At 38.7% G+C, this 22664-nt stretch overlaps 1 protein-coding gene across 1 annotated transcript; it reads left to right on the top strand.

The window, feature by feature from the left end:
* The first annotated feature begins 402 nt into the window (after positions 1–402).
* Positions 403–21105, top strand: LOC134742138 (kinesin heavy chain). Its single transcript, XM_063675102.1, has 19 exons — positions 403–722; positions 3321–3492; positions 3604–3747; positions 3828–3971; positions 4063–4187; positions 4279–4532; positions 4683–4791; positions 6277–6411; positions 6972–7144; positions 7683–7872; positions 8739–9029; positions 9955–10254; positions 12279–12445; positions 13320–13421; positions 15794–15911; positions 16774–17001; positions 17339–17453; positions 17714–17842; positions 18844–21105. The coding sequence occupies exons 1-19, from the start codon at positions 576–578 to the stop codon at positions 18852–18854; spliced, it is 3054 nt and encodes a 1017-aa protein (XP_063531172.1). The 5' UTR covers positions 403–575; the 3' UTR covers positions 18855–21105.
* Positions 21106–22664: the final 1559 nt, after the last annotated feature.

Below are 22664 nucleotides of genomic sequence, written 5' to 3'. Positions count from 1 at the left end.
TATTAAACATATTCAAGTACCTATACAAAGTAATAGTACAATATAATACAAACAGTAGAATATTTTTTCCTGAATTGGTGGAATTTATTTATACCGGCAACCCTGGTATGACGAACACGTTCGGATACATTGCATACAAAGTCATAACGAACATCTGTTCTGTTTTTTTTATTATTTATTTTCACAGTTTACCTGTCTACTTCTACTGTAATAAAGCAGTTGGTAAAGCTCTTATTCTGTTTTACATATTTATGATATACCTATATAATAATATATCGAAAACAAAACTGCGCTGATTTTTCAGTGTTCGTGTAACAGACACTTAAATATTTCCTGTGTGTTGGCTATTCATCGATTTTTTTGCTTATGTTGGTAATTTTTTTTTTAACCAATAACAAATTTCGAGCCTTTCTTCGAAAAGAACATGGCCGACATTTTGGTCTTGCTGTCATGAAGATTTTCTAGTGACAAATTTTACCTTTGTAGTTCTTCATGCACGGTTTTAAGTTCCAAAAACGTTTTATTTTTAATTAAATAGACGGTGTTTAGTATAAGATATTTTATTTTTATAAAACATGGCAGCTGATCGAGAGATTGCTGCTGAAGACAGCATAAGAGTGGTGTGCCGATTTCGACCATTGAATGACTCCGAGGAAAAAGCTGGTTCCAAATTTATAGTGAAATTCCCTTCAGGAACTGATGACAATTGCATTTCCATAGGGGTAAGTGAGCATTCTGTGTGTTTTGTACTGATTTTTGTATCATCGCCCTAAATTAGATCATGATGACTAATACATTACGACTCGTTCACATGCTACGAAATGGCCTTTCTTTTTCATTCCGCTTCGGTGGTTATGATTACCATCACAAAATTTTAAAGAATTCGGCTGAAATCGAAACTTCTAATGCAGGAACGTCTTTGTTTTGTTAAAAAATCAATACAAATATCTTCCGACCTTGACCTCGAATATTTTTTGAATAATGTGAATTGTATCACTATTTTACTTTGTTTATTTTTATGATAGACTTAAAGATAACACCAGAATTAGTTACTGTTTATTCAATTTTACTATTTGTGTTTACTATTACAATATTTTCAGTAAGAATTATTTTCAATACAAAATAACATCTTTTTGTAAAGTAGGTGTACCCTACTTTATTCTTAATTATCCATAGTGAGAGATACCTAATTAAAACGGTCCGGATTTTTAAAAATACTTATTGTTGGGTAGGTATGAATGAAACTGAATTTAAGGAAGTCAGAGTTAAATAATCTTGAAGCAAATATGTCACATAAATGAAACAGTAGATTACTTTCAACAGTTTCAACATTCAAAAAATAATTAGACATCTACAAAGTTTTTTTAAACAAACTAGGTATTAAAATGTCTTTTCACATCACCAATTCAAAAAAAAACCATCAAAGCAACACTTTTCTGTTCTAGGACACAATTTTTCCAGTTTTGCACATATTTTTTTTAGCTTAAATAATATTTTTAAACATCATAATTACCTCATAGGTGATGTGAAAAGCAGTATGTGTCACATGGTAGCAAAATTATTTGCATCTTGGGTGTAGCACACTTGAATCCCACTATGCTCAGGATACTACTTTAGAATCCTTTGCTTCGTTTAGGATTCAATGTGGTGTGATCGCCATAAATATGTCATTTTGCTCCCTTGGGACACAAACTACTATTATAACTCAAGATACAATAAAAGTAAAGTCAGGCTGAAGTTCAAATCAGATAAAAAAATTAAATAAAAAAGTACTGGGAAAAAAAATCCCACTAGTTACCACTGGTAACAACTTAGTGGTAACTAGTGGAAATAATCCTAAATTGTATATATTTTGGGCTTTATTATTAACTGTTATCTCTAGGTATGTGATACAGTGTATTACTAGATTGCTATCACATGAAAAAAAATATCTGATAATTTTTCTGTGCCTTAGAAGTGGTGTATTATAAAGTTGGGAAGTGTCACATTTGAGTATCAAATAAAATGTGTTACCTAGTTTCATTGAACTCATTTGAGCCCAATATGGCAAACAGCCAGATAGATGTCATTTTATCTCTTCAGTGCTTTAAATTTTTTATAATTTTTTAGCATCTAAGAACAAAAATAACCCATTTCCTTTTGGATAGGCATAAAATTGGAATGGAAATGAGATCTCCAATTAACATACAAAAAATATTAAAAATTAGTTACTACATAATATTCTGCATTACTTACTAAAAAGTATATACAAAAGTTTTCTTGTAAAGCGAGGTTTAGACTAGCAAGAACTTGCATGCAATTTTCATTACATTGCGGTATCTGATAAACATTTTGAATGCAGTTTACCTTAGTAGTCAGCAATGTAACGTAAATTGCATGCAAGTTCTCGCTGGTCTAAACCTCACTTAAAACAAAAACATGCAATTTATGAAAATACATCTACCATCTGTAGTGTGTAATATGACTAATACAATATGTACTATCCCATACTTATTGAATTCCTCCTGTAAACATTAAATTATTTTTTTATCACCTGGAATAGTTTGCTGTTAATTGCATAATAATTACTATACTTAATTAATTTTTAACAAGCAGAAACGTCTGCGAACAATGCTTTTAAGCAGGGGTCGGAAACCGGTATTTGCTCCATACAAAAATACCGGTATTATTACGTTCTTTTGTTTATAATTTCATTTTGAATGGGACGTTTTAATAATGCAAAATTGTTTACTAAATACATGATTCAGTCCTACGTAATGAGCATAAAAAAATTCAAAATATTGGGCTATTTCGGGGTTTTTAAAAAATACCGGTTCCGAGCCCTGCTTTTAAGCTTAGAATACATTTACTGCCTTGGGTGAGACTTGAGCTCACTGCCTCTGGATCAATACTCCAGCGTCTGCCAACTAAGCCACCAAGACCTCATCCATAGACAGAGAATCTTCCCACTATATGGGTCTAGGGGACCCTAGCAACATCTACCATAAGAGTGTTACACTTCATAACCCTTAAATGCATATTGTTGCCAAATGTATACAAAGCATTAATATATTACAAATATTAACATATATATTTTATTTTATTTTACTAGCCTAATTTAGTGTCCCACTGCTGGGCAAAGGCCTAAAATACTAAATTTAATAAATTTAAAATTTAGTATTTTGTGTTAACCCTTAAATCATGCATTTAAGGGTTAATAATAAAAATATTTTATTACCGTACTTGGTAATATTTTTTTTAAATGAAAAGCAAGCAGCTGTACTTAAGTGGTAGCTTAAAACTGTATCTATGCAATATTCTCAAATTGTCATATTTTTTAGGGTAAAGTATACTTGTTTGACAAAGTATTTAAGCCAAATGCGACTCAGGAGAAGGTCTACAATGAAGCTGCCAAAAGTATCGTCTCTGATGTACTGGCTGGTTACAATGGCACTATATTTGCTTATGGACAGACTAGTTCTGGAAAAACACATACCATGGAAGGTGTCATAGGTGGGTACATCAAATATAAAAAAAAGCAACAGTTATGTGTTTCTGTATTTCAGATGCTATATTGAAGGGTTGATATTAAATATTAATATAAATGTATGAATAACTTTGCAGGAGATCCAGGGAAACAGGGTATTATTCCACGGATAGTCAATGACATATTCAACCACATCTATGCAATGGAGGAAAACTTGGAATTCCATATAAAAGTTTCATATTTTGAAATTTATATGGACAAGATTCGGGATTTATTAGATGGTAAAAATAATCTATATTTACTGGATTTATTTTCTAACATGAAGTTCAATAAAACATTCTAATTTTTATTTTATTTTTAGTGTCAAAGGTTAACCTCAGTGTTCATGAAGACAAAAATAGAGTTCCATTTGTAAAAGGTGCTACAGAAAGGTTTGTGTCAAGCCCCGAAGAAGTGTTTGAAGTTATAGAGGAAGGGAAGTCAAATCGACACATTGCTGTAACAAGTAAGTGCATTACATGCGTATTACCTATGTAAATAAAATAAGCATTGTTTAAAATGTGTAACTATTGACTAATGTGTTTTCTTTTTTTCAGACATGAATGAACATTCATCTAGATCTCATTCTGTCTTCCTCATTAATGTAAAGCAGGAAAACTTAGAAAATCAGAAAAAACTTTCTGGGAAACTATACCTTGTAGATTTGGCTGGTTCTGAAAAGGTAATTATTGGTCTCTTCGTGTGTACATTTTCCATGAAATGGCTTAGTGTTTTTTATGACTATGAGTGTAATTTTCGAATTACTTGTGTAGGTATCTAAGACTGGTGCTGAAGGTACGGTACTTGATGAAGCTAAGAACATCAACAAATCACTGTCTGCATTGGGTAACGTCATCTCAGCGCTCGCAGACGGAAACAAATCGCACATCCCATACAGAGACTCTAAACTCACGCGTATCTTACAAGAGTCACTTGGTGGTAATGCAAGGACAACCATTGTTATTTGCTGTTCACCAGCTTCTTTCAACGAGAGTGAAACCAAGAGTACACTTGATTTCGGCAAAAGGTAATCTTTTTTAGCATTGACTTGATTGATGCGAAAACAAAGTCATTATCATTATGAAATTCATATTGAGCTTTGTTCTGTTCTTAAACCGATGCAATTAGCGTCTGACCTAATCATAGACGGACTGATTACCACGTTTGTAAATTTCAGGGCCAAGACTGTGAAGAACGTGGTCTGTGTTAATGAGGAGCTTACTGCCGAGGAATGGAAACGACGTTACGAGAGAGAGAAAGAGAAGGTGGCTAGGCTGAAGGGCAAGGTTAGTTGTTTTGTTTAAAAACAATTCTGTAATTGTTGTTGTATATTTCACGCGTTCAACATATTTTAGTCTGTGAGCCAATAATAACAATTCTTTACTTTCATTTTAGTCTTTAAGTACAAGATTTACATTAGTCTCTAGGTAGTAGAGTTAAATTAAAAACACAATGGATTATTACGATTGATTTAAAATTACGAGGTCATACAGTAATCGAATTTAAACTGTTGTGAGACATACTAACATTAAATCATTTTACGGTTTAGACTCACTTGTTTTAGTCACTCGCGCGACATGTTTCGGAGAGCCTAGGTCTCCTAAACAAGCGAGTGACTAAAACAAGTGAGTCTAAACCGTAAAATGATTTAAGGTCATACAGTATTACCGGTAGTAGATACATCGTGCATGTACGTATTAATAGCAATCAAGAAATGTATTTGTTAATTGCTGTATATCTTCTTCTTCTTCTTCCTCGGTCCCTCATTGCTGAGGATCGCGACCATGTATGCTCCGTCTCCATAGTGTGCGGTCATAAGCCACATGAGTCACGCACTGCATGTTGCCGCCAACCACCCTCTTCACACCATCAGACCATCTCGTGGGTGCTTTTCCTCGCCCGCGCTTGCCATCCATTTGACCCAAGATAATCTGCCTTTCTAGGTCATGCTTCTTAGACCGCATGATATGTCCAAAAAAGCTGAGTGCGCGTTCTTGACATATTGTAGAGAGCCGCGTGGTGATTTTCAGCTCCTCTAGGATGGACTTATTGGTTCTCATAGCCGTCCAGGGTATGCGTAAGAGTCTTCGCCAACACCACATCTCAAAAGCGTCGATTTTTGCCCTGTCGCGACTTTTCAAACTCCACGTCTCGGCACCGTATACGAAAATCGAGAATACCAGAGATCGAGTCAGACGCACCTTGGTTGAACGACGAATGCTTCTGTTCCTCCAGATCTTGTCGAGGTTCGCCATAGCACTTTTGGCTATACCAGATCTACGGCGTATTTCGCCATCGCAGCCACCGTCACAGGTTATCAGCGACCCGAGATACACAAACTCACTTACTTTTTCATATTTTCTGAGTGCATCGGTGATGGGAAGTAGATTGGCTCGGTCTATCACCATTACTTTCGTTTTGGAATGGTTAATCTTCTGTATATCTAGCGAGGCAATAATCGCATTTAAACGCATGAATTTAGCAGCTCAAACCCAAGGGCCCTATGCACTCGAAAAAGTCGGTAACAATGGCTTAATATTATTAACTCAATTTAACCGTTATTTTAGTTTAGGATCATAATATTATGAACTAATTTAATTTTTATTAACTAAATAGTCATTAAAATTACTTTTTCTTTAAAAGTAAATGAGGCCGTTTTCTATGAGAAAAATTTACTAAATAAATAAATACTTATAATAAATTTATTTTTAATCAAAATTTGTTTCTAAAATTGGGAATAAAAATGTTTTCATTTACACGTCCTTCGGCAGGTTGAAAAGTTAGAGGCGGAGCTGGCCCGCTGGCGCTCAGGTGAGACGGTGCGACCCGAGGAGCAGGTGAACCTGCAGGAGCTCGAGGCCGTCACGCCCGTGACGTCATTCATCGAGGACAAACCTCCGGCGCCGGTAAGTGACCGTTTATAACTGTGACTCATGTTCTGGACTGGAATAGGTTTTAGGCTAACCAGCTTAATGTGACCTCGACGTCCGTGACAATTATTAGTAATCAGGGACTTCACTTATACGGGTTTTGTTTGCTACTTGTGCGCTGGAGCAATGATCTAATGTTCACAGGAAAATAAGATTCGTTCCAGGATTGTTACGTCAGTGCGGTTGACGGTCACAGCTATTGCCATTGTTTCTTAGGAATGCATTATTTTATTGTACTGTTGGCAAAATTATTCTCGTTTGTAAATGTTTTCCAGTTTTAGTAATAAAAGTAATTTCCTTCCTGACCCATACTTTCAAACTTAAATATTGTGACTAAATTACATACACACTAAATTGCTATAAATTTAAAGGATTCAAATTGAAATTCAACAAGAATTTAACTCGTTTTATGTTCTTCTTGCATACAGAAGATCATTAATGTTAGTGCCAGAAATGTGTTAAATCTTGAATAAAAAAAATTAACACATCCCTCTTTTTCATTATGTCCGAGTTAAAACAGAGTTGATCATTTGTAGCCGGTACCAGTAGCCGTTTCAAGTGCTGTGGAAGATGCGGCCATGCAGGGCAAGCTGGAAGCCCTCTACCAGCAGCTGGACGACAAGGACGAGGAGATCAACCAGCAGTCGCAGCTGGTCGAGAAGCTCAAGGACCAGATGATGGAGCAGGAGGAGCTCATTGCTTGCACAAGGTGTGTTGTGTTGTAGTTATCGTACTCAACAGAGGATACCAATTTAGATTTAAAAAAAATTGTGTCACCATAAAATTTGTGCAATTAAGTTGGTAACCTCCCAACCATCACCTGCCTGCCTGGTGCCTGGTGGTCTGCCTGTGACAACGAACGTAACGTCACGTTCGAAACGTCAGGCCATAAATAAACATAAGTTTTTACGCGGTTAAGTCCCGTGTTAGTTTAAAATAATGAGTGAAAATCGTGTTAGTTTAAATCAATATATTGGTAACCTCTGTTCTACACTTTTCTTCAGTTGATAAGGCATTCCTAGGGTTTTTACCAGCAGGACAAGTCCTTCTGCTGTAGAAGATATGGTGACTCAAAAAACCTTTAGGATGATGATGAGGCGACGATTTAGTGATGGAAATTTTAGGTTTTTTCAAATATATGTTATGTTTTGTATGTTTGTATATTTTTTGATGTGCATTGTTTGATAGATAGTCTTTTACACCTTTAAATTGAAAGACCAAAGAATTAACCAAATGTTGCATTTCAGGCGCGACTACGAATCCCTGCAGGGTGACATGAACCGCATCCAGCAAGAGAACGAGGCCGCCAAGGAGGAGGTTAAGGAGGTGCTGCAGGCGCTCGAGGAGCTGGCCGTCAACTACGACCAGAAGTCGCAGGAGGTGGACAGCAAGAGCCGCGAGTGCGACCAGATGTCCGAGGAGTTGCAGGCCAAGCAGGTAACATATGGTCGTTATCTAAAATATCTAAATGTTGAAGATATCTACAACTATTCTGACAAGAACCTAACAGGAACAATACACACACATACATATGACAATACACCACCAGTATACAATGTTTTCAAGTTTTAAAGGCTCTTCAAACAAATTGTCCTGATAGATAAGTATGCCTGACTAAGAAATGAGTCACATCCTTACGTATTTTCATGCTACATGTAAACTTTAACGAGTGTGACCAAACAGATGTTTACTGCTGGTTTGATTATGCTATACAATAGTCATTAACTTTGATAGATCAACTGATTAGATTATTACCATCTAATTTTAGTGGACCATATCAGTATTGATTGCTATTAATTAATTTGCTTTTAACCCCTTCGAGTCCCGCGGACGCTATATCGCACACGTGATTTCATACAAAATATATGACACTAGACCTATATCGGGGGGTGGTAACGTTGAAAGCGAACGCAGCCGACGCGCAGGAATGAGGGTAGACCGAGCGCGGTCTACACAACTTTGACACCCGCCCGCTATCTTCAGTTACCCGTGAAAGAATGTAACTGCGTCGAAATATCGGGAGCTCGAAAACAATACAAAAGGTAATCACGGTCCATATCCCGGTCGATACAACTATATACGCCTAGTCAAACTAACCGTGAATGATTCAAAACTATTAAAATGTATGGCAAATCAAATACCCTTGCACCTAGTTTTTTGACTTATCTAGTCTTTTTGACTTTTGGCTGAGACTCGAGGGGTTTAATAAGATTAAGTTTATATTTAAGTTGCAATACATGTATATCTTGTTAGGTCCACTGAAAATATGTACCTATGTCTAATATATTGTAATTTGTGAACAGACGGCGTTAGCCTCCGCGACGGCCGAACTTCAGCAGCTCCGCGACATGTCCGCCCACCAGCGCAAACGCATCGCCGAACTGCTCTCCAACCTGCTCCGCGACCTCGCCGAGATCGGCGCGGCCGTCGGCGGCTCCGAGCTCGACTTCAAGCTCAACGTCGACACCGTGGGCAAGCTCGAGGAGGAGTTCACCGTGGCGCGCCTGCACATCAGCAAGATGAAGAGCGAGGTCAAGAACATTGTGCAGCGGTGCCACTCGCTGGAGACGGCCAATATTGACGCTAATCAGAAGGTAAGCCCGGGGAGGAGTTCACCACTGTGGCCAGGCTCCACATAAGCAAGATGGAGAGTAAAGTCAAAAATACTGTACAGCGGTGCTACTCGCTGGGGACTGCAAACATTGACGCCAATCAAAAGGTAAGCTGGAGGATTAGTTCACCGTGGCCAGGCTCCACATAAGCAAGATGAAGAGCAAAGCCAAGAACATTGTGCAGCGGTGCCACTCGCTGGAAACAGCCAATATTGACGCCAATCAGAAGGCAAGTTTAATAAATTGTTCTGTTATAGATGCTGATATCTAACCTGTAGAATAAGCTAAGGCAAAAATAGCGGACCACTCTGCCTCTCGTCAGATACCGCAAACATCGACGCCAATCAAAAAGTAATTACTCTGTGTTACGTTGTGTGACCTAGTTACCGTTGCGGCGATAGGAAATATTCATTTGAATGAAGGCCATACTTTAGAATACATACTTAGAAAGTGCTCGTAATTCTTAATTTACCTTATGTAACTTAATGGTTACGGTCGGTCTGATAGGCGTTATGTCATCACCTTTGTTTGCATTTGAAGTCTAACTTTGGATGAGATGCTATGATTTTGATCTTGAGTTGAATTGGTTTTTAAATCTGTCATCGCAAATTAATGTTGCTTTCTAATTTTTTTAAATCCCCATAATTTTTTTAGGGTTCCGTACCCGAGAATTTTAGTGTTTTTACAGACGCGTAGATCGGCGAGATGTATCTTAGGACATGACCCATAATATTATATAGTCTGTTGTTGTATAAGTACACAGAGTGTTTATTTCTAATAACGCTTCAATATTAAACAATGGAAATAAAATGCAATAAGAAATTGGGGGTAGGCATACAAGAGTAACGCCGGTAGTTTTAAATTCAAAAAACCAGTCAAAAACATCTCCGTTAACCTCGTGTTTCAGATCGAGGAGTACGAGCGTTCGCTGGGAGAATGCAGACTGCTCATCTCGCAGCACGAGGCGCGCTGCGCGTCGCTCGCCGAGTCCATGCGCGAGGCCGAGAACAAGAAGCGGCAGCTGGAGGAGGCCGCGGACGCGCTGCGCGAGGAGTGTGCTCGCTTGCAGGTAACATACAGACTGCTCATCTCGCAGCACGAGGCGCGCTGCGCGACGCTCGCCGAGTCCATGCGCGAGGCCGAGAACAAGAAGCGGCAGCTGGAGGAGGCCGCGGACGCGCTGCGCGAGGAGTGTGCTCGCTTGCAGGTAACATAGACTGCTCGTGACGAGACCAAACTACGGCCGAGTCAATTGCCGAATTCCATAAAATCCGGCGTGCAATGATGAAGCGAAGGCATGGCTGTGGCCCTCGAGTCAAAAACTTTGGAAATCCCGAAAGACTGCGTAATGTGCAACCCTCACCGAGATCTATAAATAAATTGGGATTAGTACATTTCGATGCTAGTGCGGAAAATATGTCATTAGTGCGGAAAGAATGACATTTGACGTTTTTTAATACAGTTGCGAAAAAATAAGAAAAACAACAAGTAAAATTTGGAAAATAAAACATGCTTGCAGTAAGAAAAAACGCCTCTTCTTTGACAGGCGTTTCGGCAGCTATTCCTACCTCTACCTTCCATAGCTATTACGTTCCATTCAGACAACTTATTAAGAACGGGTTTTCAATATTCAATATAAAAAAAATAAACGTGTTATAATGATGAAGAGGTAAGTAATTAAATATGAAATATGTATATTTTTCGCATTATTACATTAACAATAGGTTTTTATGTTGATGACGATTTAAAGGTAACTAATATTAACACTCATCAATAAGTAGTCAGGAATTGGAACAAGTATACATTTAAAAAAAAATGGAAAAGTAAAAAGCACTAATTCGCGAAAACCAACTTTCCGCATGCTAAACAGCTACGTAAAGTAGCACTTTTTGAGCAACTGTATTAAAATAGTTATTTACGATACAAGTGCGGAAAAGAGGAAATTCGAAACGAGTGGCAAATTACCTATTCGCACGTGTATCGTACAACGTTAATAGTATCGTACAAAGTACATAACCTTTAAACTTTCGACATATGCACGAAAAGTGCTCTTCTACGCTCTAGTGCGAGAAAGTAGCACCATATGTACTGTACAATATGTTTGAATCCAATGCCGCAAGGAACGGGTTATTCCGACTATTTACCACCAAAGGGATAAGTAATAGGAGTAGGTTCCCAGTGGTAAAAGGTGAGAAAAAAAATATTCAGTTGTTACCACTGATAACAACTTAGTGGTAACTAGTGGGAATAACCCCAAGAACTTACAAGTCCTCGCGGACCGTACAGGTAAAGAAAAAAATTGAATAATAGTGGAATGCGATTTAACATCGAAATAAAATGCATTTACGCTGTAGTTAGTGGGTATTACAACGTAAAAAACGGCGCGACAGGACATGCGTGAAATCAAAGCAATTATTAATTGATGTTTGATGTCCAGGAAGGAGTTTTTGTGGTGCAACCGTTAAGTAATGGATCCGCTAACACTAGTGTGATTAATCATTTGTAACTAATGGACTCCTGCCAAATTTAGCACGCAACGCTTAAATTGAACGACGAATTTTGTTGGTATTACAATCTGATGTTATTTCGTTGAAACTCTGATGATATATTTACGTTCTGCAACTCTGCATCGCTTTTGTTTTTCTATACTAAGAAATATGGAGAAGTGGATAATGTACTGTGGTTTTATCACGTTTGAATTGCCATGTATATAATGGTTTATATAATTGCTTGCTCCTCACAATAATCCATGGTGTTGAAAAGTCGATTTTGACGGTACCGAGAAAAACTCGACGCTACCCCTTAGTTTGACATCCAGAACAGATGGCGCTGTACTGCGCCATATGTTTTGCGGTCACTGGATTGTCAAACGTCAATTTTTGACAATCAGAGTTACCGCAAAATGTATGGCACACGGATTTAGATTTTAATAAACCGGATGGAGTACACAGGCCAAAAAGTGTGTCCACATGAGAAGTCAAAGTGGGCGGTTGCATCTCTTTCTAATTAGGGTGACCATAAGTCATATGTATGTGGGATATTAGGATAAGTTGGAATGTATTCAGGCCTTCGAGTAAGGTTCGGTTGCACCAACCAAACCGTCTGTCACCGTTAAAGCGTTCGCTAAATTTGATTGTATGTGAAGTTTAATAGATCTCTGTTGCGTGACGTCGATTAGTCGTACTGTGGTCGGTATGTGTATGTGTATGTGGATGTGGTATGTGTACGCAGGCGGCGGAGCGCGTGTCGGCGGCGGCGGCGGAGCAGCGCGCGGACACGCAGGTGCGCGGCGCGCTGGAGGCGCAGCTCGAGCAGCTGCGCGCCGCGCACGCCACGCAGCTGTCCTCGCTGCGCGACGAGCTCGCCACCGTGCAGCGCAACCACCAGGACCTCAAGGAGTGAGTACTGACTACTAGCGGAAGCCGCTCGATCCCAATTTCAAAGGAATACCGCAAATCAATGTACAGGTTAGCCGTTTGGCACACGCATACAGGTCGAACAAATTTATTGACCCGCAGCTCCTAAAAAAATTTCGCTTGGGCAGCTGCGGGTCAAAAAAATTGTTTCGACCTCTAGTATGCGTGTGCCAAACGGCTAACCTGTACATCGATTTACGATATTTTTATACGAACGGGTTAGACTATACTGAACCACCGGTTACATCACCTTCACTCACTATAACGATTCACTAACGAATTAATGATGACGCTATGTGCCATTGCCATCGTTACTTGCCTACCCGCAAATTTACAGTGTCAGGTGACAATGATCTACTGTGACTGCCGATTGCCGATCACATTCTCCTATATGAATCTCCCGGTAGTTATGAAGTGTCTAAAAGATATTGTGCAAATTTTGCATCATGTTTATTATTTACAACAGTTAGACCATTTTACAGGTGTTTGGATTGTACGGCCTAGTGCACTGATATGGAAGCATACCACACGTTTACCTGCTCATATTTCTTCTGATCATAATAACTCTTCTGTTACTTATTAACCATTATTTTAACTTTAAAAACTAAGGTCTAACTGGTAGAAATCCCATATTAATTATATCCGCCAAATTTTAGTGACTAATTTCCTGGAGTTCATGTAGACGCGTGCTCATTATTTCCAATGACATAATCCAGTCGCAAACCACATTGAACTTTTATATAAATATGTGAACAGGTGTTACCTTAACCTTGACAACGACAGACTCTTATTGTTACGATTGATTACGCGAGTAATAATGAGCAGTGAATAAAGGTTCTCTTTTGTGTTGTTGCAGCACGTACCAGGAGCTGACGCTGGCGCGGCAGCAGCTGCAGGACGACTACGACAAGCTGAAGCGCGAGGAGGCGGACAAGTCGGCCAAACTCAAGGAGCTCATGTTAGTGTCCCCGCGCCGCCACCTCGACAAGGCGGCCAAAGAGCACGCGAACCAGCAGATGGTGTTCAAAGACGAGTTCGACCCCTTCAGGGATTACATGCTATCCCCCAAGAAGGAGAAGCTAGCTTTCGGATACGCTATGCGCCTCGAGAAGGCCGCGGCGACGGAGGAAAAGTCGCTCTCGGCACTCCCCAAATCCTTCACCCGCCACTCCTGCAACATTCACCCCCTCCAGCTGCATCTACTTATATCCGTGACCATGATCCTCCTCACCCATCGCTACCCTCAAATAGTTGTTTTGATTTAAGCTTACCCGGCTGTCTCTGATATTCTGCATGGATCTCTGTACACTTAGGACAATATTAGTTGCAGTGCCTTTTCATTCCTTGGTTGACCAAAACCCAGGGTTCCAAACTATGTGTGGAGATCCATGGTTTGTCTTGAAAGTATTAAATTAATGCTTTTCAGCTGGCTTATATTACGTATGACCTAACCAATAATCGATTTGTAAACGTAACTTTTTCTCGTCGATAATATCAGCCAGGAGTGAAAATTACTCTTATTTATAACACCACTCTGGATGAACTGTTACTTATTTTGGAATTTAATATATACCTTATTTTTTATACATTTTTATGCTTCGCTTCCGAGAGTTGTGATGCTAGTCGATAAAGCATTTAATTAATTCACTAGCCACAAACTACTTCTAAGAAGAGAATATTTACATTGTCTATTTGTAAGATAAATACGTGTTGTATGTACGCATTCGACGTGTATTCGTAGTTCTTGACTTTGTAGCATGTTTGATAGTGTGATGTGCATTTTAGTTTAATAAAAGTTGGTCGTTACTCGTACGTGATAATGTTCAGTTCAAATACCTACTTGTTAATGAAGTAGTTTTAACGCCGGATCCATTTTGGGTAGGTAAATTGAAAATGTTGGTGTGTTTTCGTGTTACTTTAACACTGCCTTGTTATTAGTTGTCTAGTAACTAGTATATCCAACGTTCGGAAATCGTTGAATAGATCACATTGAACAGTGCCGTTATTTTGGTCTCAAATTTCTACTTAAGGGTGCAAAGTTAGTCACAAAATTTCAAAATATTTGTTTCTACAAAAAACGTTATGACGTTAAACTTATTAACGTGTAAATAATTGTAAATAGTTTAAATGTTTGTATAGAGAAGGCGCGCATATTTTTAACAAATATTTTTATATATGACAACTGTAAACCATCAACATTTTTAGATATAGTATGGTTCACATAAGATAGAAATAGGATTATTTATTACCTAGTTGTATACATTATATCAATTCGTTATTCTAGTATGAAATACGATGCAATAAGACGCTACTTAGGTCATATGGAACCATTAAGTAATAACGGCAATACATTATATAAGCTTTTAGAACCATTTTAGGACATTCCAATGTTGGCATTTTATCGACATATCATTTGCATTTTTTATTTTAATTATATCATTGTCATGTTGCTCCGTCATGTCCTGTGATCACGCATGCTTGAGACATTTGATCATTGCCATTACCACTATCAGTATTATATTGCATTTAACAGAACATTGTCCCTGTGTCCACGTCACTCCCTCTAGTCTATGTGCACTCGAAATGCCGAAGAGTGATTGCCGCCTCTATTTCCGGTCATGTAGTCTTGTGTGAATAGAAATAGATGTATGTATTTTCATAATATCTAGTCTACTTTCTAATTTTCTATTTGCACAAAGCTCCATAAGGTTGGTCAAGACTTGATCTAGAAAACTTGAGATAAAAATGTTTAATGAGGAATTTCTTGATTAGTCTTGTAACGTGTAGTTACTACTAAACATTCTTTAGGGTGCTAATTGTTAGTCAATGTACAGTTAAGGTCCAAAATGTTTACATTTCTTAAACTCATGATATGATCTTTCAAAATAATGTAAGCATATCCGACCCCGGCTGTATAGTACTACGATTAAAAGTGTGCGCTTCTTGCCTTCGGCGACTATTCACGATATCATCTCACCTAATCGCAGCCGTTAATTTCTAAGGTTGGTATTCCACCACCCTAAGGCGCACATTTTCAGTCGCAGTAGCGTAAGTCTGAAGTAGACGTAGTGCAGTCTTGTCGCAACGCCTTCTGCTTTTTATAAAATTTTGAGTTGTCATTTTATTCCGCACGTATCCCATTCATATTCATTCCGCCGGGAGCTGGCGATCCGAAACGGCCTTACAGCAGGGGACGATGTATATGTATGGGTCGTGCCAAGTGACATGACAACTCAATCGCATCTGTTCGCAGGTAAACTCGGCAATGACACTTTGGTTTATTTTTTGTTTGTATTTATTTATTAAGTGATGGTTTTTGTTTCGGTGCAGTCAAAGCGTGGAGAGGCGTGAGCAGGCGCGGGCCGATCTCAAGGGCCTGGAGGACACGGTCGCTAAGGAGCTGCAGACCTTGCACAACCTGCGCAAGCTATTCGTACAGGACTTGCAGGCAAGTTACTTTTCACTATCAATTTAATAATGAACAAAGTAAATTAATAAAGTAAAAAGAGATAAATCAAGAAAAGGAAATAACACTGACATTTTCATAACTGAACTAAAAGTGAACCGCGGGCCAGGAGCATATATCGTCAGTCATCGCCTCCCGGCTGATACTTTGTCAGATGATAGTTTAGATGCTATCATAATTAAAAAATAGTCGGCCGATTAGCGCTTATTTTTTACATGTTCAGGCCACCAGGGCCGTTTTGCATAAAAACAATAAAGTATTACAAGCGGAACTCCTTTTCTATTTAGTGGAATTAGAAAAGGAGTTCCACTTGTAACATTAGTTGTAGTTTATTATGCAACACGGCCCAGGTGACATTCTTTCCACCGCCAATGACTGAAAAAAAAATTCTTTTTTACATGTTCATGTGACCAGCTGACAGTCTTTCCACAGCGATACAATCGGCTGACGATTTTGTTTATTCACAATAGCATCTAAACTATCATCTGACAAAGTATCAAGCGGGAGGCGATGACTAAATTTTTATTATAGACTTTATTTGCTGCCATTCCTTAACCCACCAACGGAGCGGCAGCTGACGTCCACGAGGGTTCATCATACATAGTCGTTAACCACTATACGAGTTATCGCCCAGGAGGTGATTGGTCATGGAAATCTGTTCCTGGCTCGCGGTCTATTAAATATTAACTAAACCAGGTGTTTCTGTGCGTTGTCTCGAGGGCATCGGAAACCGGCTCTAGAGCTACTCGTAGGTTATCTCCATATTCAAGGGCCTCGCTAAAAATTATACATGTAAAGGGAAAGTTTGTTACCTCGTAGTCTAACCATTGGCATAAACTTGCAGGCGAGAATAAAGAAATCGATAAACTCTGAGGAAGGCGCCGAGGAGGAGGGCGGTTCCCTGGCCCAGAAGCAGAAGATCTCGTTCCTGGAGAACAACCTGGAGCAGCTGACGAAGGTGCACAAGCAGCTGGTGCGCGACAACGCCGACCTGCGCTGCGAGCTGCCCAAGCTGGAGAAGCGGCTGCGCGCCACCATGGAGCGCGTCAAGGCGCTCGAGACCGCGCTCAAGGTACAACTGTTACACTGACAACCACATTAGGCTTGGCGTGTCATGTCCTGGAGGGGAAATAGTATGGTTTATGGAAAATTCCAACTACTTCTAAAAGTGGGACTTTAAATGCAGGGTCAATTTTACGGTTCCAGTTAATCTATACACTTGATTTTCTACCTTATCCCAATGATCATAAAGTGTGTATTGCGAGCGTCAACATCATTAATATCTATCTAATGTCATTTTTTTAAAGTGCATAGTAAAAGAAGATCAATTTATTGTAAGTTCTACGGATTAGTTTTAACGTTTAGATGACTAGATTCACTGAGCTTACTATTTGCGCGTTTACTTGTAGGAAGCAAAGGAGGGCGCTATGCGAGATCGCAAGAGGTACCAATTCGAAGTGGACAGGATCAAAGAGGCCGTTCGTGCCAAGAATCTCGCCCGAAGAGGCCCACAGGCGCAAATCGGTACGTATCTTATCATAAGTACCTATGGCTATTTAATCCTTTTCCAGGCATAGGACGTTTTATCGCCTGAATGAATCATTAAATATTTATAAGGTCGTCTGGGAGGACCTGCGTCGTCACTCGGAAGCTGCCTTATTTAAAGAACTTAATTTTTTTTTCTTTCCAAAACCACAAATAGTGACGAATAATGAAAAAAGTTAGTAGAATGGCGTCTTAGATTGGAGGGACGTGTATAAGTAAGTTGGGCGTTTATATTTCAGCGAAGCCGATCCGCGCCGGCGGCGGGCACCTGGCGGGCGGCGCGCCCGGCGCCGGGCGGCCTGCGCACGCGCACGCGCACGCGCCCGCGCCCGACATCAAGCGCAAGTCCATCGTCGTGGGCGGCCGGGGTCAGTAATACTATCCACTGCGACACCGACACGTGACGCACTCCCACTCCCTGACATATGTTAACAATGAAAATAAAACATGTTTTTTGATTCCCAATGTAATTGTTTTTTCTCAAAAATGGACGGCAAAGTCGACGTTGCCGGTTAAAAAGTAGGTCGCGAAGTGCGTAGTTTATGGTCAGTCAAAAAATTAAAAAGTTAAAAACATTGCAGTCTCGATTTCGGGACTGCAATGTTGCATACAAATTCCATTATTTGTCGAGTTTCAAACTTTTTAAAAGTTGAAGTGGCCATATCAAATGAAGGCATAGGTCCATTAAACAGCCAAACAGATGATCAGTACTTATTATTATAATGTTGGTACCGCGACTATTTAGGTGTCTCAAATAGGTTGGCGTATTTTCAGCAAAAAAATACACTTCCATTTTTAATTAAAAAAATAAAACGGCGGCAAAGCAAATCTTTTTACTTTTTTGTGTGAAAATATATACACAACAATGTTACTTCTGTAAAATATTCCTATTATATTTGCGTTTATTGCGCCATTTTTGAGAAAAGCACTATATATGACTCGGCTGGAAGGCTACTTGCTGGCTTCGGATTCAATTAAACGGACTCCCAAGGTCGTCCGTTTAAAACAAATCCTCAGCCAGCAAGTAGCTACTTCCGAGCCTCGACAATAATGTACTATTTTTTTGTATAATGTAAGTTCCGTATAAAGGTGACTGGGCATTGTTTCTGCCCTTATCCTGCTACGGCCCGGCCTTAATGTTATTTGTGGCAGCTATTCAGTTTTACTAAATTAATGGTAACTTGAGTTACTTAAGTATCAACCCGAATTCGATTCTAATACAAGACAAATTAATTTGTTTGAATTCGATCGAAATGAAATCGATCGACTAAATCGTGGTCCCTCTACCTGGGTTTTATTGAATTAATTGTATTTCAAAAGACAACAGAGGCTTTTGAATAATAGATAAATGTTTAAATGTTTGTTTCAGATGAAAGTTGAAGAGCTAACCGCATCACATCTTAGAGAATTTAAATGGAACTTTATAGGTGTACCTAACTTACGGCGAAAATCATTCTCGAGCATTATATCCATTATAATAAAAATACGTGTTTAATAAAAGCCTAATTTAAGCTGCAACAAAAAAAAAAGAAATATCGTAGTTCTCTTAAGCTTAAATGTTTCGGGCGATCTAATTAATAATGTCAGTGCACATGGACTTAGACGGTATAGCTTTTTGCTAATATTTAAGCTACTTAAAATTCGATATGTATAATTGTTAGGTACCCCTGCAAAAAGTATTACTTTCTATATAATCAGATCCGAAGCGTTGAGGGTTGCTTTTTTTTACAAAGGAGATAAAATATTTTTATGAAATGACAAAGTATTAACTTTAGCTTGATAACGTCTTGAGCGCTGATCGCATTACATACTAAATTAAATATTCTAATTAATCTTAGTGGTATGATTCCGTGGGATGAAATGCGGCCGATGAAAGTACGTTAAATGTGCAGTACAAAGACATACCGAGCCAGTTACCAAGAATTCTGGAATCACTGAGACAGTGCTCCCATTTCTCCTATCGGACGCGATTCATGTTTTCAAAAGTTGCAATACGTTATTATGTTAAGGTTCGCTGTGAATAATTTGCAGCTTGCATATGCTACCGCACAAATAAAATAAAAATACAAAAAAAATGTTTTAAAATAAGTGTCTATTACGGTTGCTGTAAAGTCCTCGTAATCACGTGTGGTGGCAAATGCATACCAGTATGCATCTTCAATGTGTAGTTGTAGATTAGGCTTCATTGATATATATTTTTATATATTGTGATAAGCGTTGTTATGCCGACAAGCGAGCATTTATTTAATTACTAACGAAAGATTTGGTACGTTCGTTAAGGTGTCATGGGTGATAACGAGAATTCGAAACAGACAGGAACAGTTTATAATAGATTGTCGGGCATTTGATTTAGGACGAGAGTGCCTGCGCGACTTGCTGCCACTAGCAAGTTCTCTGCTGTCAGGCACAGTCTGCGACGCCAGAAGGATTCATATTTTACATTTTTAGTGGGTGATTTTTGTATTCTATCTAGGAATATGAAAATCTCATTCAACTAATTACATTTTTGCTCTGGTGACATAGGAATACATATAAAACAATATTTACCAATGCGTAGTAAAAGCACTTATAGAAAAGTTACTGCTTAAATTAGTGTAGGTTGGTTATCATTCATCATCACCTTTCGCTTAGCTCTCATCGCGCGTCATGTTCACGTTTGCTTGTGATCTGTGATTTTAGCACATAATATAATGAACCCCGTCTGCTTAGAAAGTCTCAGTGGTTATTTTAGTTAAGTTCCGAGCATATGTAATGCCGCGGAACGTAAACGATAAACGTGCAATATTCCTTTCAAGCACATAATAAACGAATGACAAGTGATGCTTAAAATACCCAGTACCCGATTGGTTGAAGTTCTCTATTGCTTTTAGGATACATCCGCTTCATCTAGATCTGTAACTTATATAAGTACTTACGAATGTAATCACGGATAGGGGCCAGCAGTGCCGCGTCGCGAACATGAGGAGTTATGGAACTACGTGAACCACATGTCAGAAAACCAAAGATAAATCACATTTTTAGATTTATTGATTGAGATTAAATGCCACCTGAAATTCAATAAGTTATATCCCGAATTACTCGATGGTTCCAAAGCTCCTTGTTTTTCTTGCAATACATTTATGATTTAGGTGTAAAGTTATAGTAAATTATTTCACAATTAAGTTAGGTTCTCGATTTTATTATTTTTTATTTATTGTTTCACGAACCAAAATTATCTCGTTTTTTTTTTTCACTTTTAAAGTGTTGTACGCTTTTTTTACATACCTCTATTTACATTATTTTAACAATCATGATCAAATACATATATTTTTTCATTAAAAATGGGGATGTAAGCAAAGATGCATTCCACGAGGGAACTCGAAGTGTGTGTCTTTGTCGTCGTTAAGTCTAGATTGTTTTGTTTTGTTGTCGTGTAGGTACATAAGAGGCTACCCTCGGTTACTCGCGCCTGCGGTGGCGCTCGACGGGCTCCGGCGCATCGCAAACAAACCGACAGGCTTGCCTTTGCACCAAGTGATTTAGTTTGTATTGACATCTTTTGTATGATGTATTTAATATAAAGGAAATTCTCAGAAAGAGCGTTTTCTTGATTTTTATTTATTATAAAAATAAAATTATGAATTTAATTTGCTAGACTGTTTTTTATTTCCCATAGGCCAATGGGGTTGGCCGGTCGAAATATTTAGGGGTAAAGCGTATGAATTCGCCGATAGGGGCGCTAGTGTAGATGGTGGTCTTCGCAAAGTTCGAAATGTCACTTGTCACTTCAATGGCTGACAGCTGTTCTTTAGTCTTGGACCACCATCAACAGAGGCGCCAACTGGTGAGCAAAAAAACGATAGCCCTCATTAGCAGATGGCGCCAGCATAGCTTGCCCTGTTAATCCCTAGAATTGAGTCAATTTTTTGTTTTTTTAATGCCCTAGATGCCAGCCCTTTAAGCCAAATCTCATAGAAAAAGGGGCAAACTATGATGGCGCCATCTCTCAAACCTTTGACAGTTGCCAACCCCATTCGCCCCATCCCTAAGGCTCGGTACAAAATTCATTAAGAGCCCCATCAACGTGCTCACTAGCGCCACTGCTAAATAATTGTGATTATTTAAAACTAGTGGCTCTGTGAGCTGTAGACCTCGCGAGCATAGCTTAAGATGATGGATGTGTAGAGCTGTCCTGCCGACTAACCACCAAAAGATCAGTAGATTCGTAATGTAAAGTAACCTATATAGCGGATGGAATGTTTATTGTTAAAAAAGATTAAAAATTAAATTAAAATTCTTGTTTGAGACTTTGACAGGCACTGATATTTTCAGACATTAATTGTCATGTGCTCGTAGCATCCGTAATCTCTTGTTTGAAAAAAAATTCAGATAATAGCTGAGATGGCATGGTTCAAACCCCGACGGTGCTAAATTTTTTTAAATAATTTTAACGTTCTTTTTCAAGTTAAGCGTATGTTATTTTATTATCAATTGAGTGTCGCGAATTCTTCTACCGATAACTACAAAAACGCTTCTATTGATAGCTTAGTGCTGTTGGCGTGCGAGTCAAATTTTTGAGTAGGTAACAAAATTTTACATTTACTATGAAGAAAACGTGAAATTTTATTCACATTTTTCTATCTCGCCAATCAGACAATATAAATCAGACAATAGGTACTTTTTTCATACAATTTCCATTTCGGCAGAAAACGGTTTCCACTAACTAAATCTTAAGAAATCACTTTGATTTTGATGTTAATCGCTTCAGCATAATATATTGTAGGTTTGTAAATTTCGCTTTAAAAATAATTGTCATAAAAAATAGCATGTGAAAAATAAAAGTTTTCATTTTCGTACAAACTGTATGGGAAAAGTTTTCCTCGATAGGCTGTATCAGGGATACAAAATTTTTGTTCCCCAATAGCTTTTGTTCCATTCGCGTTTTTCCCCATTCTGCTTTTTAACCAGGCGTTAGTAGTTAATTTAATCACACGCGTATGTCCCAGTCGTTTTTTTTTCCAAAGAGTAATGTTTCCGAGAACAAGCCCTTCTTACCCTGAGCCGACGGAGCCCCGCCACGCGGGGCTCCTATCTCTGAGCTGTTTGCCCTTCGGGCATCTGAAGCTACCTAACGAACCTAACCTACCTATCTATCGACTTAGTGTGACTATCGTGAAAACATTACTCTTTGGGTATAAAAGCGACTGGGAC

The sequence above is a fragment of the Cydia strobilella genome, chromosome 6, assembly GCF_947568885.1.
Source record: "Cydia strobilella chromosome 6, ilCydStro3.1, whole genome shotgun sequence".
Lineage (NCBI taxonomy): Eukaryota > Metazoa > Arthropoda > Insecta > Lepidoptera > Tortricidae > Cydia > Cydia strobilella.
Note: the sequence above shows the minus strand (reverse complement) of the source record. Positions and strands in the feature narration are given on the sequence as shown.

Excerpts from the sequence above, each read along its gene's own strand:
- LOC134742138 (XM_063675102.1), top strand. The coding sequence starts at position 576 with ATGGCAGCTGATCGAGAGATTGCTGCTGAAGACAGCATAAGAGTGGTG. Across the intron at positions 7,145-7,682 it reads GAGCTCATTGCTTGCACAAG|GCGCGACTACGAATCCCTGC; the intron begins GTGTGTTGTGTT and ends GTTGCATTTCAG. Across the intron at positions 17,454-17,713 it reads AGGCCCACAGGCGCAAATCG|CGAAGCCGATCCGCGCCGGC; the intron begins GTACGTATCTTA and ends TTTATATTTCAG.